Source organism: Aphanomyces astaci (genome assembly GCF_000520075.1).
Source record: "Aphanomyces astaci strain APO3 unplaced genomic scaffold supercont1.29, whole genome shotgun sequence".
Taxonomy (NCBI): Eukaryota; Oomycota; class Saprolegniomycetes; order Saprolegniales; family Verrucalvaceae; genus Aphanomyces; species Aphanomyces astaci.
In genome coordinates, this window is record NW_009798292.1 from 599552 (window position 1) to 622741 (window position 23190).

Here is a 23190-nt window from a genome sequence, read left to right on the forward strand (position 1 = left end):
TATATATATATATATATATACACTTATGATAATCGATGGATGCTGTTGAGGGAGAGATTTGTATATATATTATATTTTGTGGGGATTAGAGATATTAATATGGGATATATTATATATTGTAGGAGGAAGTGGACATGGACAAGATGAAAGCGATGGATTTGCACCCGAGTGTGGCCAAGAACGACGTGTTGGACCACGGGCCGGTGCCGCTGAGTCATTGTTTGGATGCATTTAGCCTTGAAGAAAAAATCCCCGAGGTAATATATATATCCATATTTCTAAACTATATGAAATATTCGCTGGAGGTATGGGTCGATATATTTTCTTACCAAATGGCCATGTAGACGTACTGTTCGAGCTGCTGTGGTCACCAAGAAATGACCAAAAAATTGGAAATCTGGCGCCTTCCTCCAGTTATGGTCATCCAACTCAAGCGGTTCCAGTACACGCAAACGTATCGTCGCAAGCTTGGTAAATATATATATATATATCCCTGTTGTTCGCAATCTCTTTATATATATATATATTGATCTACATTCTACATAGTTACTTCCATATATATATATGGAAGTATATATGATATATATTGATTTCTATTCTATCTACATTGACTTTGATTTATACTCTTATATATATATATAATGTAATAAACTCGATAGGATCATTGGTACAATTCCCTATTCACGGACTGAACCTGGCGTCGTGCGTGGCGCCATTTGAGGAGTTTCCATCCAAGTATCCGGATAAGAAGGCGGCGGCGGCGGCGGTACCCCCCGAAGCCTTGCCAGATGACCACCCGATCAAGGACATGTCTCCGGCGCCGCCCTCAACGGCTTCGTTCTCATCTCCTCCGTCCGCTAACATAAATCGGGCCAGGCGCGGCTACACCAACACCAACCTGGAGCAGTCGCGATGCCTCGAGACCCATTACGACTTGTATGGCGTGGTAAACCACCAAGGCGCGCTGGGCGGCGGCCACTACACGGCGTACGCCAAGAACAGCATGGACGGCAACTGGTACTGCTACGACGACGAGCGCGTGCGGCTGATTGAAGAGTCCAAGGTCGTGACAGCGTCAGCATATTTATGCTTTTATGTTCGCAAAGATATGGCAGAGATCACCGTGGACGCCGTGTACCCGCCGAAAAAGGATGGCAAGATCACTGACGAAGATATCGACCGGTTCGTGGAAGAAAGCGACAAGGGCAAGTGTGCGCTCATGTAAACACAAGCACCCAATGATCATGTCTAGAAACCTCTCTCTGTAATGTTGTTGTGTGTGTATATATATATATATGTACGACTGGTGTTGGTGTGGATGATCAGAGTAATAGTACTATTACGACTAAGGTACGCGACCAAACGCGCGACACTGTAACAACGCAGAGTTGTCATCACAATATATATACTGGTAGTACACTCTCGAGTACTACTAGTACTTATGAATACTTACTACGTATTAATAGTACTCCGGATCAAGTTATTAATAGTAGCGAACTTGACTTGAGTAGATTGCATTTATATTGCTTTGAAGTATTAAAATACGAGTAACGTTAATACTATACTACTGTTGTACTATTAATGCCGAGTTTCGAAATTGATTGGTCGAAGACGGAACGACGTAGTGATTTTAACCAATCATATGCTGTAATTTATCACTTGGACAGAAACGTTTTATTTACTGTTAGCCTATGAGTGAGTTGACTTTACGACCATACGAATTACTTTGAACTTCAAGTAATTCGTATGGTCGTAAGGTACTTCAAACTTTGAAGTACCTTATAAAGCTAATTAATTAGGATGAATGTAGAATGATTTAGGCTGAGTTTAACAACAATAAAACTCATACTAGTATACTATTAATAGTAGTATTGTGTATTAATAGTTTATATTATTAATAATACTACTACGTAGATGGATCAAGATCGTCACGCAATTCGGATAAGAAACTGAATATCCGGAAACCAGACGATTTTCGGATAATCGTCCGGATTGGACGTGATTTCACAGTGAATGCGATGAATGTGTTTCGGCGCAACCATCCGATGCGGCATGCGTTGGTAACCCCGCAGCGCATGATGCGTGGAAATGGCCTCTGTCGCAGGGTATCGTATGTGCTGGGCATTGAAACGAGGTATGCAAGGATGTGGTGGGCGGAAGGATGCTTGACGTGGACGACGTGATGTTGTAGTTGCGACGACACGGCGGTGGCAGTCGTCGACTCGAACGGGCACATCCTTAGCGAAGTGGTGTCGTCCCAATGGGAAATGATTCAGAAATGGAAAGGTACTTGTCCAGATCTAGTAGTACGAATACCCTCCTCCTCATGAGCTTGGTGGAGCAGGCATCGTTCCTGCACTCGCTGCCCGAGCACACGTGGAAAACTTGCCGTTCGTGTTGGACGAAGCCATGCGTCAAAGGTCGTTCCAAGTCTGAGACGTTCTTCCTCATCACGACTGCATGCCTATCGTAGTGGTTTACCAGGGGGGTATCGCAGTCTGTCGGCGGTGGCCGTCACCACCGGACCAGGGTTAGCCCCTTGTTTGAATGTCGGCTTGTCCACCGCCATTGGCCTCGCACATGACCACAAGCTGGACATTGTAGCGGTGAATCACTTGGAGGTATTCATATTGCCCTTTGACTCTATAAACTATGGACGTTTGTGCTGGCTGCTTCGCCAACTATCTATCGATCGATTTTTGTGTGGACTGTAGGTAACGAATGATGTTGATCACACTAATTAAAGTCATACACGAATTCGAGGGATTGATGGCGATATCTGATTGGCTGAGTTCTTCTAGAACAAGCGCAACAATCCTGAAAATTGTTCTCCTCTTTTCATCGTCGGTACTCATCGGACGAGGATATGGTAGGCCCATGCTTTAGTCCCACGACTGTTCCAGGTACTACATACATATTAATATATATATAGTGAATTTCGCCCAAATTTGGACTTGTGTCATTTCGCGAAATAGCATTCGAATCCATTTGATCTACTTCACCTTGTACAAATTATACATTACATAGATTAGTATATATATGGTTTTGCCCAATACCGAGGGACTGGGCAAAATTGGATTGGCCGATATTCGACAGAACGTGATTTGATTGGCTGAGGAGGTTCTTTAATCCATTCACTAAAGACATTTTGATTCTGCTGAGGGGCCAGTTTCGAATCTATATATATATATATATATTATGTACCATAGAAAGACTTGGGATTTCCATTTTTGGTGCTGCTCGTGTCCGGAGGTCACTGTACGCTCGTAGTCGCCAAGGTATAGATAATACTCTACATCACCACCTTATATTCTCGTGCTGGATTAGTCCCATGTATGTCCATATGGCTAGGATGTTGGCGATTACGATGTGCTGGGCAACACCGTCGACGATTCCGTCGGCGAAGCATTCGACAAAGTGGCGCGCATGCTATCGTTAGCCACCGACACAACCACGTCGCATGGCGGCAAGCTCGTTGAGGGGTACGCTGCTCGGGGCAACCCCCGGGCATTTGCATTCACAGAGCCCATGAAGAAAAAGCAACGAAAGGTAAATATATATATATATATATACCTACTGCCATATAGTAGTTAATCGTACTAGCCAAGTCGTCACGTTGTTGATTTGATCATGGTAGGACTGTGATTTTTCGTATTCGGGCTTGAAAACAGCCATGGTTCGACACATTGCAAGTCTGGTGGGAAGATAGAGTTCTATGAAAAAGATATATTAGATTTGGGAGTTTATATGAAATAGCCCCAGCCTTTGGATATGAAGACCAAGCAAGATTTAGCTGCTTCGTTCCAAGTACGTGAGACTGTTAGGGGTGAATAAACGTTGGTCCTGTAGTCGTTTTTCCTCATAATTTGGACTTGTGTGCTGATTCGCCAAATCTATATCGATTCGTTGTAGTGAGTTAATTTTATATATATGTGTAAAGTTGATTTATGGGGATTGGAATCAATCACACTAATTCAAGTCACACACTAATTACATGTTAATCCTGGTTTCCGGCCATCTGATTGGCTCTATACTACGTCTGCCCATTCTTGTGCACAATTTGGTGGTGTCGAATGTCGTTCCAGTTTTGAATAAACTCAATTATTTCAATTTCCGTATTGTCGATTTGATACAAATTTGGGGAGGGGGTGCAATTGAATCGCGCCAACCAAACCGATCCACAATCGATCTGATTGGTTGAATTTCATTGAGAAATGGGTTTTAATTGGCTAATAAATTTGAGCTCTTCGGAAGTAGCCAATCAAATCGATTTACATTCCAACGAGAAACCACAACACATCATTTCACTCGAAAGCACAATAAATGATGGCTCTTTTATTAAAATTATATTTTCTTTTTAATTCTTTCTTCAAATCAAATACTAGTATCTAAGATCGAATATGTTTAGCGGACAGCGATTGCCCATTTGGTGACCCGAACCCGCCTCGCGTGTGAGCTCACGCAAGCGTCTACTATGGGCAGCATGAAACACTTGGTACGAAGATATGTAATGTGATATATATATATATATTTATATATATATATATTATAGTCATTATAGTCATCTATTGTTGCTAACTCTAGGTTGCTCTGTAGGTAGTATGTGGTGGCGTGGCTGCAAATGCCAACGTGCGAAGCCAGTTACAAGAGTTGGCAACTTCGCAAGGTAATTAAGAGGCATATACCAGTTAGGGCCACTAAATATACATTATCGAGTTCTGAGATGTGTATGATGGCATCGTAGGGCTCACTGCAATCTTTCCACCCATTCGGTACTACAAATATATATATAATATATATATATATATTCATATATACATCGTTTCAAATACACATGATTACAAATCATATCGTAGATATTGTACCGACAACGGGGTCATGGTGGCGTGGGCAGGTATGGAGCGCTTCCTTCGAGGGGTACGCGATGATCCCACCACCGTCAAGTACTCGCCTCGGTGGCCGCTCGATCAGCTGACCCCGCCAACTAAACAAACTATATAGAATGATATATTTTGTATCATGGTCAAAAGTGATATATTTTGTATCGATTTGTGGCACACAGTGAGTTATGAAAAATGATATATTTTGCGGCAAACAGAGCGATACAGTATACCACAGTATACCCGGCGACGTCTAGAATTAAAAAATGATATATATGTTGTGCGTTATTGCTGCAACAAGCTGTGGAGGCGGCGTTGGATGCGGGCCAGTTCGTCCATGTCGGCCTGGATAGTAGTTGGAGTAGTACTACTAGTAGTCCTTCTAGTAGCAGTAGTTTGAGTCCTTGGTTTGGTGCGAGAGGGGGTGACGGTAGGCTGTTGTTGAACGTTCTGGTGGGGTTTGGAATGATCGACGGACCGTGGCGGATGCCCGTCTTTCCGTTCATTTTGGACATTGTGGTCTGTCTCAGCGGACGAAAAAGCGGCGACGAATTCGTCCAAGTCAATACACCCGTCGCCATTCGCGTCAAACTGGTGCACGAGCAACGCTTCGTCCATGGCAGTAAAGGCAAACCCGAGCTCTTTCATGGCGACGAAGAAATCGCGACTTGTGAGCGCTCGATTGTGTCGACTGTCGTGTTTGTAAAACATTTGTTCGAGGCGTGCCATCGTCATTGACGTCGGGCGGCTGGTGGCGGTCGTCGTTGTTGTGGCCTTCCACTGCTTGGCAAATGCGCGGCGGTTGAAAAAACTCCACAAAAACTAAAAGTCTGCATATTCAGAGTAGAGATTCCAATGAAGATAGATGGATAGGTACAATCAAACGTCGTACTTCGCCGTAATCGATACCCCCCGTGTGGTTGCGGTCAAACCAAGCAAACAACACGTCCATTTGCTCGTCACTTGCATCCACATGCATATCAACCAATGCGCGGCGGAATTCCCCCGTGGTGAGTGTGCCGCTGCGATCGACGTCGTACCGTTGAAAGTACGCGACCAACTGCTTGCCGGCCTTGGCGGCTTCCCGCTGGATTTTCGTCATCACGGCGTCAAAGAGGCTCTGCGATGTCACGTCCCCGGCGCGGGCGGCATCGTGCCTCCGTCCGTGGACGTCGTATACAAACGGGAGAGTGTCGGGGGGAGGCAGGACGTAGGCGGCGGACGGAAACGGCCCCTCGCCCAACCACGCGCCTAAGGAGAAACATCGTCACGTGGGGGGAGAAGAGATGTTGTGGGGGGTATGTGGGGGAATATCTGGGGGGTATGTAGGTGCGGGGTACGTAGTGGGTATGTAGGTGTGGGGGTACCTTTATGCCACTTTTGGCGCTGTCCCGTACGCAGAAACCGCGTCGTGAGTTCGTGTTCGTGCATGTGTTGGATGTTTTTGGTTTTGGTTTGCCTCTCAATGGTATCAAGCACCTGGTGAATGTGAGGGGATGAAGTGGGGATGCTACTATCTGGGGGGAGTCGTCGTACTTTGTGGTATTCGATGGCATCCCTTGTGGCTTCGTGGACTAGTTTCTTCGTTTGCTTGTCCAGTTTGGCATGCGTTCGTGTTTTGGAGGCGGCTGTCAACAGTCGCTGCTTGCGAGCAGCGGCGATCACGTCCTGCTTGCGCTGAAATTCTCGTGCTCGTGCAATGTCGAGTTTGGACTTTTTAAGCTCCAGTACCAGGCGCCACGAATCGTTGGCCCATGCATTCGGAGGGGACTTGCCATCTTCGACGACACGAGATGCTCGGACGTGGGGGGATGGCTCAAATCCTTGGGTTTCTGTGACGTGGTTTTTGCGGTGGCGACGGTCAACCAATTCGTCAGCATTGTCCTCATGGGGATGATTAGGGTTGTCGTGATGATGGTCCCTAGCGAATGTATGTTTGAGTATTGCTATCGAGGGCTATGCGGGCTGGTCAAGATGTGACTGGAGGAGAGTGCTCTCACTTGAATTCTTGCGATTGCACTTGAAGCCGTTTCACGGGTGAAAAGGCTGGTAAATCCTCGTCTTCATCGTCGTTGTACGCGCTGTCGTCGTTTGAGGGGGCCGAAAAGCAGGGCAACTCGTCTTCGTCCCATCCTATGTCGCTGCGTGGAGCAATCTACAGATATGACGAGGTTGAAAGCAAGCACGCGTTGGTCTCATGTTCACGGTGGCGTCAAACCTCGTCAGTTGGTACATCGTTCGTCCGGTTGTTCGGGGTGGAGCTGCGGACGAGCTCGTGTGTGAATGCGACGCGATACTGACTGCCGGCCAGTGGTACCAGCACGAGTCGTTCAAGGAGCCACACGATGATGTCTTGCCGAGGAGGAGTTTTGTGCTTTGTGATCCACAAGTGTATGGCTTTGTCCGCCCGCTCGACGTCTGTAGACACTTGCAGCTGCTGATGAGTACGATCAACAGGTGAGCGACGGCGGGGGGGGGGCTGCCTCCTAGTTTTGACGCACCGCGCCACGTCTGTCACGGTTACACACCGTACGAGCGGTGCTGAATCTACGTTTTCATCTGCTAGCCCGTAGCCATGCACACAATTAGACGAATGCTCGTCTTCATGTGCGTACCGTTTGTTGGGTGTGGGGCGACATGGAACTCCATCGCATACTTTGGTCGGTCAATTTCGTACGCTACAATATCACATGGAGTGCTGTTTCCTTCGACGCATCTTGACCATTGGAGCAAGTCCCGCGACCCGCGCCATATTGGCTCGGCCATTTCTAGTTTAAAAGTGTTTCACGGTTATGGCAGTTTCAAGATGCAACTGACCGTTACGTTCGCAACATATATGCGAGGGCAACGACGATGAAGCGGAGGCGGAGGGATGCACCGCAGCAACACTCACATGTATTTTTACAGGAACATCCTCAAGTCGACTTTGCATTCGACGTGCTACAGTGTATGTTGTAACTCCATGGAATCGTCCATGGTTGTCATGTATCTCGTAGCCAACTTGAAGCGAAAGAAAAAACTCGTCAAATGTACACGTAAGTTTAACCACCCATGGTGCCATACATCAAACGTTTGGCAGATTCTACGTCTATATGATTGATTTCCATTACTTTAGGGCCACCAATGAAGGTGACGACGACAAAGCCCCAGCGAGATGACGGGTTGTTGTTGTCGTTTCCAAAATCCAAACGATTCGAATATGGTCACGACCTAAAATGTACGTTCCACACAATAAAAAGACTTATTTTTCAAATCGAATAAAGTCTTCAACATGTAGCTACCACCAGTACTCGATGTCCGACCAAGGCATCGAGGAGGCCAGCGCCCCCCAAATTGCACACGGAGATCAACGCTGGCATTTACGTGCTTCAGAACAAGCACACTGGCCACGCATTCTTCGGTATATTTTCTTGTTTGTAGTACCATTAGATTCAGAGAGAAAAGTCCTCCCAACCATTTACGGCACAGGATCGACATGGGACCTTGCCAACGCCAAGAGTCAAAACTGGGCCGATCTGACTTCGGGGGCACACGGTCACAAGGCGATGGTGCGCACCGTGCAAATGTATGGTCTGGGCGATATCTCGTTCCATGTGTTGCAGGTTCGTCCAAGCATCATTCAGTCAGTGTAAACCCCAAACAAGATGGAGCATTCATGTGGAAGCCTGTGTAGCGCATCCCGACAGCGTCCGAGTTTCACTTTCGGGAATTAGAGGAGCTGTTGGAGACTCGACTGGTGGTGCACACCCGCCGCGCCCAGCAAGCAAGTGCCCTTCGTGTGTTTAACACGTGGCAGCACAACGCGTTTGCGTTGGCGTGGCCAAGGTGGCAGAAGCAGATGGAGCGAGCACAACACGTTGAAGGCACCGCCGCCGCCGTTGAAATTCAAGTTCGTACAGTCAAACTACAATGCTCGATCCCATGTCATGACGATTCGTGGATGACATTTTGAGAACCAACGCCGATTCGATACTGATGAAAAATAGTTGGCCACTGATACTGATGTAATAACTGCCCCAATTGCTGTAGCGAACGGTGCGGGGGTGGCAAGGAGCACGACGAGCCCTACGACGTCGTCATAGCAAGGCAGCGACGGCAATTCAACGCGTCTATCGGGGGTGGACTGCAAGACGCCATGCGACGCATCTAAAGCACACGCAAGCTGCACAAACACTCCAGCGACTTGGCCGATTTTTCGTCGATCGAGTGCGCTGGACAAGGGCCAAGGTAGCGATTCAGCTGATGCAGCGAACCTGGCGAGGGTACGTGGGTCGAAGGACAAGCGACGGATGGCGGAGGCTGCGGCGGCAGGCGACGGCCGCGCAAACGCTGCAGGCCAATCTATGGGCAGTCCATTGCTCTCGAAAATGGAAACGGCAGAGAAACATACGACTGGTCGAGGAAGGAAGCGTGACTATTCAACGGCGGTGGCGAGGGGTTCTGGGACGGAGGCGGGCGGCGGCAGCTAGTGGGGTTCGCGACGGACTCCGCCAACGGGAGGGGGCGGCACGGATCGTGCAAGAGAGCTGGCATGCGTACCAAGGGATGAAGTTCCAATGGACGGTGTCGCAGCTTGTGACACAGGGCCGTAGCCAGCGCCTTCTCCGACGTACATGGCGCAATTACATTGCACGAAAGTTTGGCTGGGCGGCGACGCGAATTCGAGTGGCGACGGCTGCCACCATCGTGCTGCAAAACTCGTTTCGGGCATATCAACTTCGACAGGTGTACCATAGATGGTGTCAAGAGTGTCGACGCACCCGCGCGGTGATTCGTCTGCAAGCACTGGGGCGAGGGTACATTGCGCGAACCCTAGTTGTCCCCGAACGACGGCAGCAACTTTTAGAGCAACACAGCGCCAACATCGTCGGTTGCTGGTATCGGTCGATGAAGTGGAGATATATGATATCGTTCTTGCGCCGCACGAACAAAGCCACGATGATCCAGGCAGCGTTCCGGGCGCACGTAGCCCGCACAAGGTTCCAAGCTTGTAAACACGAGTGGGCGAGAGAAAAAGCTGCTTTAGCCATCCAATGCGCCTTTCGATGCTGCCGCGCCCGCCGTCGCGTGGCGTTCAAGAGGTGGCTGCGGAGCCAGGGACCGTGTATGGAGTGCCAAGAAGCCGTCGCAGAGGTGTTTGCATTGGCATATAGCTTGGAGTTGTGCAATTCCTGCTCGAATGCGATGGGGCAGCAAATAAAGCACGACGAGGGGGACTGGGACACGATGGCCATCGAAGTCTACCGCAGCAGATATCGCCACGCTACCAAGATCGCAGCTACTTATCGGGGCTACGCCCAGCGACAGACCGAAACGCAAGGGGTGTGTGCTACCTGCAACACTCGGGCGATCCATCGGATCTGTCTGACTTGCCACGAGTCATTCTGTCACTCGTGTAGCCATGTCACACATTCCCTTTCGTACAACCGACAGCATACTCCATACACGTTGACAGCCCATCGCCAGAGAACGATAGCAGCAACGCGTATTCAATCCAGGCATGATGGCTGGCTAGCCACGATATCAAATTCGTATGTCTTGGTGTTGATTTATGTCGTAGGTTCCGCTGCTTTGTGCACCGACATACCGTGGCGTTGCTACGTTCCGAGAACCGGACCTTTGCAGCGATACGGATCCAGGGGTGGTGGCGCGCTCGGTATGTCCGACACTTGGTCTTTCTGGACACACAACGCCAAGCTGCACTGGATTTGAAACGTGATCGGGCACGGCGGACGCTGCAGCGCGTGTACCGGGGCCATCGTGGCCGACTCGCGGCGTCGGCAAGACGGAAGCGGGTGGAGGCCGCAATTGCCATCCAAGCACACTTTCGAGCGAGCGTTGCCAAACGACTTGTTCGTCGGGAGCGGGAGGTTCGCTTATGTGCGCGTCGGCAGCATGCTGCCGTGGTTATGCAATGCGCCTACCGTCAGCATTGCGCGCGGGTCGAGCTTCACCAGGTAGCCATATACATGTATACTGTACCCCCCCTTCTCGTTCGACTTGTATATAATGTGGTGAATGCGGCCAACAAGAAACCTCATTATGTTCTTGTCACTTTACTAGCGGCGACTGTTTGTGGCGGCCCGTACGATTCAGTGTGCGGTTCGTGTATTTGCCGCGGGAAAGGTCCTGCGTGCACTTCAAATCGAATATGAGCTCAAGGTGCAAGCAGCTGTCACGCACATGAAACACCGCCGCAAGGTCCGCGCCGTGATTCAGATCCAGAGTCAGTACCGCCGCCGCCGCGACCTTCGGGTGGCAGTCGCAAAACGGCTGGCTCGAGCTGCTGCCCAGCGCCAGCAAGCGCTGACCATCGCTGTATTTGCCCAGACGCTGCTGGCCACCCGATTGGAGCGGTGGTACCGCCGTCGATACCGTCGGTTAAATGCAAGCGCCATGACGATTCAAAGGGGTATGTGGCTGCACTGGGGACGCCAAGCCCGCCAAAAGTGGCGACAGCGGCAGAAGGACATGGCCAAGGAACGGGCGATCGTTCGACTGCAGTGCTTTGGGCGGAGTATCATGGCGAAGCGAGAATTTCGAGCGTTAAAAGTTGGCTCGTGGGTCGAGTGTCTGGACGAAACTTCCGGTTGCTGCTACTATTACCACACCGCCACCCAAGCCACGTCGTGGGTCCGGTCACCCGAATTCACATTGCACCAATGCGATGACGTGGCAACCCCACAAGGGTCCAACCAGGTTCAACACATTAAAGAGCCAGCGTGGGTGCAGGTGTGGGACGACACGTATCAAGCATATTATTACGTGGATCAAGTGACTGGCGATACGACGTGGACGGCTCCAGACGCCTGGGAGGCTGCCAGCAACCAACACCAAACATAACTAACTAGTCACGATATTCAAGTCACTGAACTATGATGTTCATGATACTGCTCCATCGTATAACATTGGCGCATCGCAGGCACCACAGCGTTGATCGTGTCGAATAGTAGCCCCGACTCATCTGTCCACGTATGTTCTCCTGCTCACGAATCCTTCCCAGTAGTCATCATGCAGCCACTCCTACATACACTAACAGTAAATACAAATGCAATTCTATTGGATTAAAATTCAATGACAGGTCGACAGAGGGAGTTCACAATCGAAATTGTGTCTTGCAATGTGAGCTTCAATCTCGGACGCACTTGTCGTATGGTTGCTGTGGACACTGTGGCAGTTAATCCGTACCGTGATTTAGGATGTGTTTTTTTACAGAATGTAATTATATGGAGGTCATTTATGCAACTCCCTCGCTTTTGCACCTTTGAAAGTACAAATCGAAGTTTTATCTGCTATGCTCGGGACCAAATTACACAATTCACTGGTCATCATGAATAACTTTTGATATTACAAATGACACACAGCGAGGACAAGCGCCGCAGTTCTACCGTACATCGATGTATATTTGTATGTATGGTGCCCATTGTAGAAAACCACGCCATCTTCTTGTGAGTAAATGCAGGTAGCATGTACTACCCGATGGAATTTATAGCCAAGGTGTTTTGATCACTTCAGCATTACATGTGATTATTATTGCTCAGAGTTGTTTAAAACCCAGTGAATGAGCTAAAACACCAGGTATTTATTCAACAATTACAGCTGAAGTACCACTCTTTTAGCCATGTAAAACCGACGCCAAAACAATAAATACTTCGTACTACTGTACTACTAGTACCAGCCCCAGTAAAAGCAAACAGAGAGAGTATAGTACATATTAGTACCCTCGTTTAGAACTACTACGTGTAGTAAATAGTTATTCCTTGCTCTTATTTTGTGGATCGTACTGGTTTGAAGATATACAGTATTTCCAAGTGGGATGTTAAAAATAGTAGGATTATGGATTCATGTTTCAATGCTCAACAACACACTCCTTGGTTTGCAAATTGGCTACAGTACACAGTGTATTATTCACCATATGCGTGTTCACAGCAGAATATTAGGGTGCGTGACTCCAACGATATTTCAACATGGCGGCATTTGACCACCACACGTTTATTCAATATTAGGGTGCGTGACTCCAACTAAAGTGTTTGTGTTCATGTGTGCAGCATGGCGGCCTTTGCCCACCACACGTTTATTCACGTTAAAACAACGCATAGTTCTACACATAAAAAGTGGCGTTAGTCATTAAGTCCACGGACAAATATACCATACCGAGGAAGTCGGGGGAGCCGGCTGGCGAGAAGCCGATGCAGCTTGCGCTTGGGCCGCTAACGACGACGCGAACGATCGACTTTGTTGCTCGGAAAGTTTCTGAGCATCGAGTCTGGCTTGGGCAGTGGCCATATTGCGGCGGACTTCGTTGTCGTCGGCTTCCATTGTCGCGATTTGGTCTGCAGTGGGCTGCGAGCCAAACTTTGAGCCACAGCCAGGACAAAACTTTGCGTTTGGTTTGCACTGAAAGCGGCACGCGGGGCAAGGCAGCCCACTTCCCCCCGAGAAGGACGACGATGTCGACGATACGAGGGGGATCGCCCCAGCAAAAGACGAAGATGAGGATGGGGCGACGGGGGGCACGGCAGAAGCAACCGGCGCGCCGCACTTGGGGCAAAACTTCTTATGGGGGCCGTTCAAGGTCGTATAGCACGACGGGCAAGTAGTTGGCGGCGTTGCTACGATAGAAGCAACTGGAAGGGTTTTAACTGGGGGAATTGGCGCGCTAGTTATTGCCGAAGGCGTCCCACACTTGGGGCAGAATTTTTGGGTCGATTTGAGGGCAGCATGGCAAGTGGTGCAGGATGTATCGGCCACTCGTTGCTGCTGCGCAGGGGCAGAAGCGATGACAGCCTCGACGCGCTTGAAGCCACATTTCGGACAGAACTTTTGCGATGCTTTGCACGGCGCCAGACACTGCGAACATGCTGCTGAGGTGTCTTGGACACTGAGCTCTTGAAAGCTGCTGACCATCGGGACGGCTTGTTGTTGTTGCTGCAAGTGCCACAAACTCGACTGCTTTTGCAGACGGTTCGCTTCAGCGGCAACCGCTTCTGCCCGAAGGAGCTCGGCCTTGGCCCTCGCAGCGTCGGCATGCCGCTCGGCCGCCTCCCGCTGGGCCCGCGCCTCCGTGGCCCGGGCGGCCTGCGCGTCGCGTTCCCGCTGCTCGTCCCGCAACCGACGGGACTCCTCTCGCTCCAGAGCCCGTTGCTGCTGCGCACGACGTTGGTCCTCCAAGGCTGCCGCGGCCGCCATCGCCTTTTGACGCAACGCTTCCGCGGCTGCCTTGGCTTCCGCAGCCTTGGCCTCGGCATCTTCGCGGGCCTTGCGGGCTCGGTCGGCTTCGGCGAGATGTGACGCTCGAAGACGTTCCATCTCGACCTGTCGTTGGTGTTCCAACTGCCGTGCGTGCTCTTCTTCGCGACGCCGGTTCTGCTCCTCCATGAGGCGAGTGGCCGCGGCGGCGTCTTCGCGAAGCTACAACGACGAACGTCACCCTTATCGTCGATAATGACGCTTGTACGGAGAAACGAATGGTTAATACCTTGATGGCACGTTGCCGCGCCTCCTCGGCTTGCCGCTCGGCAGCTTCTCGTTTCGCGTGGGCATCTCGCTGCCGCGCCATGATATCTTCGCGCTGGTTGGCGGCATGGATGAGGCGTTGCTGCTCCTCCAGACGGAATGCGTCCTCGAGCCGACGATTTTCGGTTTCCTCAAAGAACACGGCGGCCTTGGCAGCATCTTGCCGCGCCTGCTCGGCCATTTCGCGAGCGGCCGTCGCCTTCCTCTCGGCATCGACACGCACCGAGCTCGCGGCAGGCGGTGGTACAGGAGCCGAGGGGAACAGCGCCGTCGAGGCGTCGCCAAAGAGACCTGCGTTGCCGCTGGACAGAGCACCGCATTCGGGACAGAACTTGCCGCCTTCGTCCTTGGCGCCGCACTCGCCACAAAACCCCATGTGATGGACAACGACGGAAAAAAACAGGCTGACCAACCCAAGATAATCCTACGGAATGAATGTACCACAGTTACACCATTTTTCCTTAAAGTTCAGGATATTTTTGGTATATTTCGTCTAAAGCATACTAGTAACTGATTCTGCTTTTTGTCTTTCGCCTAACAAATCCTATATTTCGTCCGGGCCCTATACTATTAATAATAGTGTATACTATTAATAATACTTGAAGTAGTGTATACTATTAATAGTATTGTGAATTCGCTGTAAACGTCGAAAGTTCACATGGTTTCTCTAATCATCAATATTGAATCACGCTGGAGTTCTGATTGGTTGAATATACTTCTCCTTTCTGCAAGAGCCAATCAAAGCCAATTAAAAAATGGAATAGCCAATAGCGTCGATTCGTGATTCGATATCGGCGGGGTCTGGAAATTCGTATTGAATCCACAATACTTCGTTCGTTGCAGTGTATTTCGACTTTAGTGCTATTCACAGCGGTGTCAATATATTTCGACAGATATTCCATCTATTTCGTCTTTCAGTTAAATGAAGATCAAGCATTTTGCGATGACCATTCGTTGCTGCATCAGGCGCTAACTTCTATACCACCCGCGCTTTGATCAAGGCCAAAGAAAAACTTGACTTCCAAGGTGGAAGAACTGCAGACAATTCACGTCGTCTCGTATCTATGAGTTAGATAAGGCTAAAAGCGTTTTTCACGCGTGAGATTTACTTGAACTTCATCTAAAGACGAAATAGATCGATTGTCAGTCGAAATATATTGAACTTCAATATACCAAAAATAACCTGAAACTTTAAGGAAAAATGATGTAACGTTACATCCTTCAAGTATTCACTTGCTAAAATCCCTCATAATAGGGACTTTTACTGAGTAGTACTACTGTACTAGTAGTACAGTACATGTAGTAAGTACTACATACCAGTAGTATTTTATAGTCCTTCGACTACAGTACAGTGAACAAGGGAATTTACACTCCCTCATTCACTGTATTACCTGGCAGCAACCAAAATACTGAGCCCCGCAATCTCAAACATCACGAGAATTCCCGGTACGATATGATCAACTATAATAGAGACTTGTAGCAAGTATTAATAGCACTCCTTCGAGTACTACCCAGCAGTATCCAAAATACTGAGCCCCGCGATCCCAAACATCACGAGCAAATCGCGCCCTGTCAAATCTATCGAATGTTTGTGGTATAACTACTCCGATGACCGTAATTAGTGCAGACCGCACTAATTTTCAACCTCGTCACCAGACCTACGGCACATGTATTAGTGCGGACCGCACTATATCTCAATCCGCACTATTTATGGGCTAGGAGAATTAGTGCGGACAGCACCAATTTTGAATATTGAGAATTAGAAAGGAATATTATCTTTAATTTTGTATGTTGGATTTGTCATGAAATATCACAAATCGGCATTGATGAAACAGTCAATAGTGCGGACACATCATACATACAAGGGTTATTCGACCACACTTAATGGTTTTCTATAACTACCAGAGTAATTGAGCATCGTGTCATACACCCCAAACACCAATATTGCACGAAATTGGTCCGCACTACTGACCAACCACAAATTTCTGGAATTCCATCACACATGTATTATTAGTGAAGACCGCACTACGTAATTCTGACTCCACACTAATTCTCAGTCCGTACTAATTACGGTCAACGGTGTAACTTAATCGTTATATCGATTTTTCGAAATGAGCTTGGAGCTTGATTTTCGATTGATATTCAAAGTCCTGTCGAGTGACAGTACTTAACGTTATGCTAATCCGTGTCGTGTGTGGTAAACATGAGTCCTGTTGACGACAACGCGTCGAAGTTGTGGGAGGAAAAGCTCAGCACTTTGAATTGCGACGACAAGTCCACCGTTTGATCTGGCTGTGTTGCGGGTACTTGTGCTGGCTGTTGTCTGCGCCACGTCGGACGAGCTCCATGCTTCTTCAACAGCTCCACGAGTGTATTTGAATTGGTCATGGCGTCGTTCTGTGGTGACGCCACGCAGCGTTCGGCACAATTGAGTGGCATCAAGTCGTCCTATAACTAGATATCTCAGAAGTGTTCGAGTTGGGATGAGAGTAGTAGTCACCGCGGCAATGGCATTGACGTCGGCTCCGTAGAGGAGTAGCAGGGACGCCACGCCGTAAAAATTCTTTGCGCAGGCCACATGCAGTGGCGTGAACAGATCGCCTTGCCGCTGCGTCGTATGCCTGTTAAAAATCCAATGATCGCTTGAGTTATGATCGTACTTGGAAGTTGACGTCCATGTGGGCAAGAAGAAGGTGCAGGACGGGCTGCAACGTGTCTTCGTCGTCGCTGGCGGCGGCGTCGATCACGCGGTGCAACGTGTCCTTGACAAACGCATGGTGGGCATCAAAGCCGTGGTCCAGCATGTACTTGAGCACATCCATGCGTCGCCGAGACGACGCCACCTGGAACATTTTCACAAAGTAGTAGCACAACACGTTGTTTTGCAGTTGGCCGTCCACGTCGGCGACGATCTCGGCCATCGAGCGCACTTCGCCTTCCGCGGCCAGCTCAACAAAAAGTCGGCTGTTTGAGAGGACGTCCTCTGCCGCGTCTGGGTTAGCACGCCGCATCGCCTCCATCCAGTCCATCTCTTCTTGCACCGTTCGGGAGAACGCGAACACGCCTGCACTCGCCATGGTGGTGAAGGAAACAAGTTTGCATGTTGCGCGAAGCGTCACCTTGATATGATTGGATGAAATGATCTTCAACGGATTTTCATTGGTGAAGTTTGATCAAGTGCTATTTGATTGGTTATTTATATCATACAAGATCCATTGCATTGAGAGCCAATACAGCCATGGGCAATGCAGAAAGCTGCGGGGCACTTCAGGCAGAGCTGGCGAAGCTCGAGGACACATTGGCGGTGTTGGCAGTAACGAACCCTGTTGGTTGCCGCCCTCTGCTTCCCCACCACATCCAGCTCCGTGGTTGTGTCCTGCGATGCAAACAAGGTACGAGAAATCCATGCCACAGTTTCAACAAGCATGCTGATGCGTGCTGGATACTAGGCGTAGCTGTCGTTGTCGGGCCTGTGGTTGGCGCCGTCGGTCCGGATTACGCTCGCATCCTCCTCGAAGTCGACATGTCCACGACAGTCACATGTCACGTCTCTCGCCGCGAACGGGTCACTGGCCAGTGGCTCGAAGTCGACGCGGCACGAGTCGCTGTCGACTGCGTCAAAGGCCGTCCGAGCATCTTTCACATGAAGCACCTCCTCCCAGGCACGTCATACGCCTACGCGTTTAGCGGTCTCGCGGAGGCCGACGCCACCACTCGATGTGGCTACGTCCATACTTTGCATGTGTCGGACGCTCCAGTCCGCATTGGGGTTGTAAGCGGCAACAATGTGTTTTCAGGCGACACGCTGGATATGTGGGCTCGATTGGCCACCGATGTCGATCCGACTAGTACTACTACTACTAGTAGTCCTACTACTACCAATGAAAACTTGTTGCCAGTGCATTACACGTTGCATTTGGGCGGTCAAGTGCTGCTAGAAAATGCGTTCCATCAGTGCTGGATCATGCTCTCCCGCTTTGCCACGTCATCAATCTCAACCTCTTCGACCCCATCTTCTTCATGGACGAGTATGGAAGCCCAAGTCGTGGAGCGCCTGCGCGACGCCTACCGGTTCCAGTGGAGCCTCCCGTCCGTCCGCCGCGTATTGGCCAACACGTCCAACTTGATGATGTGGGGTGACGAGGACATTTACCGCAACTTTACGACCTCCGCCACGTTTCAAATGGATCACGAAGCGCCGACCGTCCAGGTATATATATATATAATATATATAGAGCGTTCAGCCAAAATTTGGATTTATTTGTTCTGATGATTCACCAAATTTATCGGTCGATTGTTTGGACTGAATTTTGTATGTCAAGCTATTCACACTATTTAAAGGCACACACTAATTTGATGGTTGCACGAGTTGTTTGATTGGTCAATTGATAGTATATATATATATATATATATAGAGAGAGAGAGAGAGCGTTCAGCCAAAATTTGGATTTATTTGTGCTGATGATTCACCAAATTTATCGGTCGATTGTTTGGACTGAATTTTGTGTGTCAAGCTATTCACAATATTTAAAGGCACACCCTAATTCGATGGTTGCACAAGTTGTTTGATTGGCCAATTGATAGTGTCCTGGCTTTTGATTGGTCGGTCGGTTGTCTGTCGATTTGGTTTTGATACTTTGTTGAGTGAACTACCCAACAATCGCCAGACCTGCGAAAAATGATATATATATAAGGTTAAGAGGTATGTTTGTATTCATTTGAGTTAATCGCATTACAGGCTTTATTCTTTCGGCTTGCTCGATTTCGTGGTGATTTCACCAAGCCCCCAGAATTGGCAACATTCGGTGAAAAGCACAATATATATACACTACAACAATATATCAACAATTTTCTAGATTGAAGTGTATCTGAATCGAGACGATATGATAGATGCAAGTGATGCGGGTGCTGCTGCGGTCGGCAAGGCGGGTGTACCACGAGTACCAGCGCCAGCTATGGGACGTTGACTACCACGAGTTTCAAACTCAAACGGTATGACGTTTTGAGTCTGAGATAATGTTAAGTAGTTCTGTGAAGGACATTCTGGTGGCGGCATCGGAGGCGGCTATTGTGGCCACCTCAAATGTAGCTCAATATGCGTTCGAGTCGGCTGAATTGGACAAGCACTTGGCGCTTGCCAAGCGAAAAATGGATTTTGATATGGTCAAACGGTGTGAAAGTCGATTGAGCGAGCTCAAAACCCTCACTGCCAACGTAAGAATACCCCCTTTTTCTTTGTTCTTCATATATTTATTTATAGTTTTCATTCTTATCCTCTGGGTGCATATATATATATATTTATATCTATTGTGCTAATTTAGCCAACAAGTGAATATTTGTATTGATGATTCACCAATCCACCGGTCGAGTTTTGGGATTGATGTTTGTATTTTTATTATTCTGGTAGTCATTCACACTATTTGAGGTCACATACTACTTCGATCCTTGCAGGGGTGTGATTGGCACTTGAAAGTGTTATTCTGCCTGTGATTGGTCAGCGGATTGTGCACCAGCTACTCCAAATGTATTGTCAAGTCGATTCACAATATATGGAGTTATTGCCCTTTTACCTAGAATTTGGACTTGTGTGCTGAATGGACGAAATCTTCGATACTTCACCAATACTTCGGTTCAATTTGGTGGTGCTCCAGTTTAGAATAAGTGCAACACAATATTGATGTGCGTATGTATATATATATATAGCTCGAAGCGCAATATGTGACACTGCGCGAACAAACGGCCCCCCGACGAGGCGAAGAGTTCTTTTTTCGGCTGGAGAATCACATGGGTTTTCTCATGCTGGACATACGCGGCACCAAATTAACACCCAGCGGAGCTCAAGTACGTAAACAAACCATGATTATGCGATATGGTCGTACGAAACTTGGCTTATTCAATGTACTTTGAACATGAACATTTGAAGGGGGCCATAAAACCTGTGCTAGTCCATGATTGGTTGAAATTTCTCATCTTTGCACTTTGCTTGGTCAATTAATACATTTGCCAAATTCATTCGATTCTACTCGGAAGTCCCGATTGCACAATCTACCTACATATGAATACGATCTAAACCTCGTTCGTAGCCATATTATATATATCACGTACACGCTGTCAAGTGTAGGCGCCAGACAACCCCGTGTTTAGCCCCGTGCAGTGGGATTTTGTGCTTAAGGTGCTGGCCGATGTGACGCTGCGTGTGTTAGTCGTGTGCTCCGAACTGCCCCTTGTGGACGACTCGAATGCTAATATTCAAGAGTTCATAACATCCTCCAAGGTTCCGTCGTCGTCGTCGTCCTCTAGGCCCAACCCTCGGTCTTCGTGTCGGAGTTGGTGGGGCGCTGTTCCCCGCGACCAACAGCGGCTACTGACCCTCGTCTCTGAATGGAAACTCCAGGTACACAACAAGATGACAGTGGGAATAGAGGACACAAAATACATATTGTCCTGTTTCATGTCGTACTATTAAAGTATATATATATATATATCACTCGTTCTTGTGTTTGATATATATATATATATCATTTGTACTTTAGTTTCATATATATATATACCATTCGATCTTCAATTGGATCGAATGAATGTCTATTTGATACACTGTTGATTGCGGTCGAATTTCTAGACCCAGTTCAATCGAATCACAATCATCACGAATTGCTCCCATTGGTCAGTCTGAAAAACTCCTTGTCGCTGATTGGCTAGATTACTTTTTCTTTTGTACTTCGTGCCCAATGAAATTGTGCCGCGGCATGCTTTGTGATCGGTGCTCCGAATCGCGCCGAATTAGAAACGTTGTAGCAAATTCAAAATACTTGGAAACAACGATCGAATACATGGATGACGGCATATATATATATTATATATACGCAAATGATGGACAATGTGGCTGACATACGTGCTGCCGCCACCGCCTGTTTATAGAAACCAAATCGGGAGCTCGTGCTCCTGTCTGGCGCGTCGTCGATGGGGGGGGCGCTGGCGTCAACGGTCACAGACATGAAAATGCGCACGGAATTCCATCAGCATGTCGTGGGGCCCATCGCCGGACCGTGTCACATGGCGCTAGTGCCGACGAGGACAGGCGTCGTGGGCGATCGGTTTGCATTTCAGCACGATGTGGTTCTTCCCGGGGAAAACAACTTTGCTATCCTTACGCTGGCCGCCGCGGAAGGCCGCGATCCAGTCGTGACATGTCGGCGCGTGGGCCAGGTACAGTTAGTTGGTGGTCGTACAACCAAATGGCCTTGAATTCAAAAGACTAGTCTTATGTGTTGGCACGTACTTATACATTATCTCTTATGGATCATCGATAACAACAAGTTGGCCACCTACCCTTGTATATACTTTTTCAAATGGAGTGTGAGAATATTTATATATATATAGATTTTTATATATATATATTTATATTTGTCTATATATTTATTTATATATATCCCGAGAATAGCATGACGATATCCGACAAAGGTTTGGATTTATCATTCCCACAAGCCTGTATTTGTTGTCGTACCTTTTGCACCATGTACTACGTAGCACTTCCCGTTGAATAATTTTAATGACGTATTTATATATTTCAATTGTTGTCTCCTTCATTTGAAATTATATGGAACGATATCTATATATTTACGTTCCTAATACCTATATATTTACGTTCCTAATATCTATATATTTACGTTCCTAATACCTATATATTTACGTTCCTATTTTTCATGGAGTAGATCCACGACACATACGATAGTCTTGTTTATATCTCCCCTGGTCTTATGTACTAGTACAGTGGTTATATCTATCCAAAACATGTTTCCAGTTGGACCTGTTTCTAGGCCTCCATCTGGTTAATTGTTTTTCAAAGTTCGACCTGGTCATTGGATGAATATATATATATATACTATAACCATATACATATCTCACGGTAGTGTCCTACCTCAACATATATTACTAATCATATTAAACGCATAAAACAATATGTATTTTTTACCTATTATAATACTATTTTTCTGTGAGTCTAGTTGGCGTCGACGGTGAATGTGCTCGTGGGTCCTGTGGTTGGTGTCGTAGACAGTCAAGCGTGTACAATTCTTCTTGAAGTGGACCAGACGGCCACAGTGGGCTGCGTCGTGACCAACGTTCTCGATCCGTCCGATGAGCATCGACTGCTCCAACTGCTGCCTGCGCGACGGCCAAAAGCGTTTACATTTACTCATTTGACGCCTGGTCAGCAGTACACGGCGCGATTTCTCGGCTTAGACCCGTCGTCTAGTGCTGGTGAAGGCTGCTGTTCATTCCACACTCCGGGGACCGCGCCGACGCGGTGGAACGTCGTCCTCGTGTGCCGGGATTTGCAAGTATGCTTCACATCCCCAGCTTCGTCGTCGTCGTCGCAGCTGTGGTCGACGATCGAAGCGACGACGAGCCAACCGTTTTCCGCGTTAAACTTAGTTTTGCATTTGGGAGGACAGGTAAATAGATGTACGGTTCATCCTTGTTTGTACGTGAATTTAGTGCGTATTTCACCCAATTTGGTCGCGTTTTTTGGAGTCTATTTGTCAATATTATTTGACGCTACTGCTTTAGCTTGTACAAACTATACGATACAAAGTTGAGTATAAATATATATATTTCAGATTTGGCCGAACGGAACGGAATTTGTACTTTGGATTGGCAGAGAAAGTCACCAGAATGGTGATTTGATATATTGGCTTGGGCGGTTGTAATACATTCGTTCTCGTACGACATTCAATGATCCTTCAGGATCGACTCTTTAAATATATATATATATATTTCATATATATATATATAT

The 23190-nt window shown here is 48.0% G+C and overlaps 7 protein-coding genes across 14 annotated transcripts in view; 4 read left to right on the forward strand and 3 right to left on the reverse strand.

Moving 5' to 3' along the window:
* The window catches only part of H257_10673 (hypothetical protein), a 7037-nt gene extending 5718 nt beyond the window's left edge, over positions 1-1319 (forward strand). Inside the window, exons 3-5 of the mRNA XM_009837276.1 lie at positions 123-257; positions 345-471; positions 660-1319. Of these exons, the coding sequence (XP_009835578.1) occupies positions 123-257; positions 345-471; positions 660-1225 (828 nt within the window). The 3' untranslated portion in view covers positions 1226-1319. The remainder of the gene's footprint in view (positions 1-122; positions 258-344; positions 472-659) is intronic.
* Positions 1320-2015: 696 nt separating this feature from the next.
* On the forward strand, positions 2016-5785 carry H257_10674 (hypothetical protein). Of its 7 annotated transcripts, XM_009837278.1 has the most exons (13): positions 2016-2134; positions 2192-2286; positions 2345-2420; positions 2474-2621; positions 2874-2903; positions 3210-3278; positions 3352-3549; positions 3638-3697; positions 3757-3807; positions 4409-4495; positions 4597-4666; positions 4745-4772; positions 4857-5785. In XM_009837278.1, exons 1-13 carry the CDS (start codon positions 2019-2021, stop codon positions 4999-5001), a joined length of 1173 nt encoding a protein of 390 aa, XP_009835580.1. In that variant the 5' UTR covers positions 2016-2018; the 3' UTR covers positions 5002-5785. The 7 variants fall into 7 exon arrangements, with proteins under 7 accessions (XP_009835580.1, XP_009835581.1, XP_009835579.1 ...); XM_009837279.1 differs by having other exon boundaries at positions 2345-2621; XM_009837277.1 differs by lacking the exons at positions 3638-3697; positions 3757-3807.
* On the reverse strand, positions 5109-7644 carry H257_10675 (hypothetical protein). Its single transcript, XM_009837284.1, has 7 exons — positions 7496-7644; positions 7099-7439; positions 6881-7035; positions 6417-6801; positions 6248-6359; positions 5773-6131; positions 5109-5702 (listed from the first exon to the last, which is right to left on the reverse strand). The coding sequence occupies exons 1-7, from the start codon at positions 7527-7529 to the stop codon at positions 5166-5168; spliced, it is 1923 nt and encodes a 640-aa protein (XP_009835586.1). The 5' UTR covers positions 7530-7644; the 3' UTR covers positions 5109-5165.
* Positions 7645-7842: 198 nt separating this feature from the next.
* H257_10676 (hypothetical protein) lies at positions 7843-11771 on the forward strand (the record flags this gene model as incomplete). The annotated part of the gene is made up of 8 exons (XM_009837285.1): positions 7843-7909; positions 7996-8097; positions 8158-8280; positions 8349-8482; positions 8554-8769; positions 8910-10378; positions 10441-10837; positions 10944-11771. The coding sequence occupies 8 exons, from the start codon at positions 7843-7845 to the stop codon at positions 11721-11723; spliced, it is 3288 nt and encodes a 1095-aa protein (XP_009835587.1). The 3' UTR covers positions 11724-11771.
* Positions 11772-12838: 1067 nt separating this feature from the next.
* On the reverse strand, positions 12839-14814 carry H257_10677 (hypothetical protein). The gene is made up of 3 exons (XM_009837286.1): positions 14359-14814; positions 13035-14291; positions 12839-12981 (listed from the first exon to the last, which is right to left on the reverse strand). The coding sequence occupies exons 1-3, from the start codon at positions 14770-14772 to the stop codon at positions 12964-12966; spliced, it is 1689 nt and encodes a 562-aa protein (XP_009835588.1). The 5' UTR covers positions 14773-14814; the 3' UTR covers positions 12839-12963.
* A 1678-nt stretch (positions 14815-16492) lies between these two features.
* On the reverse strand, positions 16493-17491 carry H257_10678. 2 transcript variants are annotated; one of them, XM_009837287.1, is made up of 3 exons: positions 17057-17491; positions 16897-17004; positions 16493-16844 (listed from the first exon to the last, which is right to left on the reverse strand). In XM_009837287.1, exons 1-3 carry the CDS (start codon positions 17471-17473, stop codon positions 16575-16577), a joined length of 795 nt encoding a protein of 264 aa, XP_009835589.1. In that variant the 5' UTR covers positions 17474-17491; the 3' UTR covers positions 16493-16574. The 2 variants fall into 2 exon arrangements, with proteins under 2 accessions (XP_009835589.1, XP_009835590.1); XM_009837288.1 differs by having other exon boundaries at positions 16493-17004.
* A 124-nt stretch (positions 17492-17615) lies between these two features.
* H257_10679 (hypothetical protein) overlaps positions 17616-23190 on the forward strand; it is a gene marked incomplete at its 3' end in the record, with an annotated part of 14467 nt that continues 8892 nt past the window's right edge. The window contains exons 1-8 of the mRNA XM_009837289.1: positions 17616-17788; positions 17846-18606; positions 19287-19388; positions 19434-19610; positions 20100-20237; positions 20518-20790; positions 21315-21602; positions 22400-22849. Coding sequence (XP_009835591.1) covers positions 17635-17788; positions 17846-18606; positions 19287-19388; positions 19434-19610; positions 20100-20237; positions 20518-20790; positions 21315-21602; positions 22400-22849 — 2343 coding nt within the window. The 5' untranslated portion in view covers positions 17616-17634. The remainder of the gene's footprint in view (positions 17789-17845; positions 18607-19286; positions 19389-19433; positions 19611-20099; positions 20238-20517; positions 20791-21314; positions 21603-22399; positions 22850-23190) is intronic.